Here is a 3671-nt window from a genome sequence, read left to right on the forward strand (position 1 = left end):
CTCCCCTTCCCATCCCTTCCTTATCCCCCGAAGTCGAAAATTTGCCCACCGATCTGGATGTCTCGATCGTGGCCACCGATAACAGATCTCGTTCGATCGAAACGAGGAAACGAGGTTGCGCGTCGCGATCGCGCGATGCATCGCTGAGAAACTTTGAGAGTCTCGATCTCGATCGAGGGTATCGCGCGTCTCTGGGACGATAAGATGTAAGGGTGAATCGAAGGGGGAAAAGACGAGACGAAGAAGACGAAGAAATGACGCGGTACGATAGGAGGCTGTTGCTAATCTCGATCCTCGTGATAGCGTACGTGGTGTTGGCGTCCGAGGCCAAGCATCGTCCCCACGAGGACACCGCGTACGACGCCAGGCACAGGCACAGGCACAGGCACGAACAATCCTCCACCTCCTCCTCCCCCTCCTCGAGCGGGAGGAGGAATCGCCATGACCTCGTGGACAGGCGATCGTCGTCCTGGTCGCAGGAGCTCGACTATTACGAGGACGAGTCGTTCCTCGATCGGGAGGATCATCGGAGGGGCGAGGGGGGGGAGGAGAGGAGGAAGAGGAAAAGGAAGGCGGAGGACGAGGGGGGGGAGGGGGAGGAGGGGGGGGGGGAGGATGATTACGAGGCTCGCTCCTATCACGAGAGATCCTATCCTCGGATCTCGAGGATCCACGGCCGGCTGTTGGAACCGCCGCGTTACCCGCCCAGGTATCGCCGAGGCGGTTATCGCGAGGCGGCCGGCTGGTACCACGAGGAGAACGAGAGGCACAGAGGTTCGGCCCCTCGGTACGGGGATCGTGCCTACTCGAGGCCGAGATTCGAAGACAGAGCTCGACGAAAGTTGTTCGGCTACTCGAGGAATCGCGGCGAGTCGGACTATTACGAGGACGAGCTCGATTACGACTCGAGCAAACCGAGCCGCGACTACAACGAGGACATCCTCGAGAAGCATCGATCCTGGCGGAAAAACGTGGTGGGCAGGAAGCATAGGAAGCTCGGCGTCTCGAGCCACGGCTGGCGTTCCCACGACGGTCGAAGAAAGAGATACCGTCATCTCGAGGACGGTGTGTCGAGGAGGCACGACGACTCGATTCGAAGGAGATTCAATTCCACTGGCCGTTACTCGAAAACCGATGGAAAGAGAATCGGTTATTTCGGAGACTACGAGTATCGTAGCGTAGACGAGGTCGACGACGTCGACGACGATCAGGAAGAGCAGCAACAGGAGGAGGAGGAGGAGGAGGAGGAGGAGGTGGAAGAGGAGGAGGAGGACGAGGAGGACGATGGCTGGAAGGAGGACGAGGGATACGTGGACGGGAACGATAACAACGAGGATCGAAACGCGAACGAAGAGGAGGACGACGAGGAGGAGGAGCTCGACAATGACTTTTACAAGAGCGAGAAGAAGAAGAAGAGGAAGAAATCAACGTTGAAAACTTACGACGAGATCATCCGAAAGTTAACGTCCGACGACCCAACCACTCCGAGATCCGCGATCAAGAGGGATTACAGGAACATCCAGATGGACAAATACGCGAGACGCGACGGATCGTTGGCCAATTTCCGATACGAGGCCAAGAATCTGACCAGGCCGTTGTTTCCTCGAGTATACGGGAAAAACTCGTCCGGTTATTACCACCACGCGACGAACGAAAATTTACCCGGCTATCTGTCGACCGGTTCGCTGATGGAGCGTAAACCGACAAAGAGCGGCGGCGGCGGTGGCGCGGTGGAGAACAATGCCAGGTCGTCGAAGATGGACGATACTCAACCGAAGACCAAGAGTCTGGAACAGGATTACGACGAGTACCTGAACACGTCGGACAACGAGAAGGAAGAGGAAGACGCGACTAAGACCGGGGGAGTCGAGGAGGACACGGGCACGCAAGCGGATGTCGCTAATACGGTTAGTCGTCTTCCTTCTTTTTAACGTTTACACACGTACGAATACGTAATACGTCGTATATCGCGCGTTCCGGATTATCGGGGATTGTTGGTCGATGATAAATGTTGGACGGGCGAGGAAAGATAGGAGAGAACGGATTATTACGGACATGTTTCGATAATATCCGTTTCGATCGGAATCATCCTCGAATTCCTGTTTGCCGACGAGAGATTAAAGATGGTTGAGAATCGTTCGCGAAAGCTCTCCAAGAGTTGTCCGATTCTCAGAATTATTTCATTGCGCTTTCCTGTGGCAGCAGCTGCCTATTAAGCCCCAACTGCTATCGACGAGACGAAACATCCCTTGCTACCTACTGCAAGGGGATTAGACCGACCTTGGCAATGTAGGCAACGACCGACCGCAAACCGCTTTTATTCGAGTTAATATTCTCGACCTGACATCCACAGGTACGAGAGACCTCGAGATAGCTTGGCTGAGAAATCGACACCGCGCGAGGTCGGTCAACGATACCGCGATTCTCCCTTCATGTCGAACCGAGACTACGCGCGCATCGTGATCAACCTCGAGAATACTTTCCTTTATCCGCTAAAAGGATCTATCTTTCTTTCTTTTTTTTCGCTTCTCCTGATAGAAACGTACGCACGATATCGTACGATGATAATCCTAATTTTTATATTTCGAAATTGACGAACAACGAAATTGACGAAATTCAGAATCAAAATTTCGAATCGAATTCGTTATTCGAGAAAATAAATAAATGTAGAATTATCCTTATAAAAGTTGCTTATATAACTGTAGGATTCGATAGAATTCGAATTAATTATCGAGATAGAAAAGTTAAACCGAGTGTTTCATCGCAAAAATGAAATTCGATTCTTGCTGGAGATACGGTTATCTCGATAGTTTTATTATATTATAGTTTAGGTAACGGCGAGTGGCCAGTCGCGCTCTAACGTTTTTTTAACATGCTTCGTTGAACGATAGAGACCACTCGTCTCGGCGAAAAAAAACGTCATTACTAACGAACCACCACTCGTGCCACGACGATAGAAATATACACTTACATGTAAAAACGCGCACGAAAGAAAATCGTTCGGTCCCACCGAACGAAAGAAACGCTTAAACAAGAAATATAATCGAGATAGAGAGAATATTTAGAAATTTAGGCGAGTTTCGTTTCCTTCGTGTGCTTCGTGCGCGGGTTTACACGATGGAGTGCGTTAATCGAAATGCGCACAGCTGTTATCCATCGCCAGGCGACGGACTAGATTTGCGATTCCAAGGGATCGTCACGTGCCGCTACAAAACAACGTTTCTATCCGCTTGCCTCGATGTTGAAACGTGTCAACGATATATATACATATATATATTCGAAGGAGTAACATTGAAAAATACGGGATAAGAGAACGAGGAGAAATTAAAGGGAATTAAAGAGAGACTTGGAAACGAGACTTCGTTCCCGTTCGTTCGATTCATCCCGCGGACGAGAATACGTTAATTCTATATCGTAGCAAGGGAAAGAGAAGGAACGGAGGAAAAAAAAAAGAAATCGAGTCGTCGCGATCTTCCCCTCTTTTTGTGCCAATTCGCCACAAAGGTAAACCCGCCACGTTCCATCGGCGATTTACTTGTACGTGCCGGCCACGGAATTACCGCGTAGGGGGAGGGAGGGGGTAATTGAGCAATCCTACGTGCAGTTGCTTCTCGGCGCGCGGTTTCACCGATCTCTCTCTCTCTCTCTCTCTCTCTCTCTCTCTCTCTCTC

At 50.9% G+C, this 3671-nt stretch overlaps 2 protein-coding genes across 2 annotated transcripts in view; both read left to right on the forward strand.

Moving 5' to 3' along the window:
- Positions 1-3671, forward strand: part of LOC102674603 (protein FAM151B) — a 28919-nt gene that overhangs the window by 10870 nt on the left and 14378 nt on the right.
- LOC102674731 (peptidyl-prolyl cis-trans isomerase G-like) overlaps positions 19-3671 on the forward strand; it is a 49832-nt gene continuing 46179 nt past the window's right edge. Inside the window, 1 exon segment of the mRNA XM_031508611.1 lies at positions 19-1907. Coding sequence (XP_031364471.1) covers positions 255-1907 — 1653 coding nt within the window. The 5' untranslated portion in view covers positions 19-254.

The sequence above is a fragment of the Apis dorsata genome, unplaced genomic scaffold (genome assembly GCF_000469605.1).
Source record: "Apis dorsata unplaced genomic scaffold, Apis dorsata 1.3 scaffold_92, whole genome shotgun sequence".
Taxonomy (NCBI): Eukaryota; Metazoa; Arthropoda; class Insecta; order Hymenoptera; family Apidae; genus Apis; species Apis dorsata.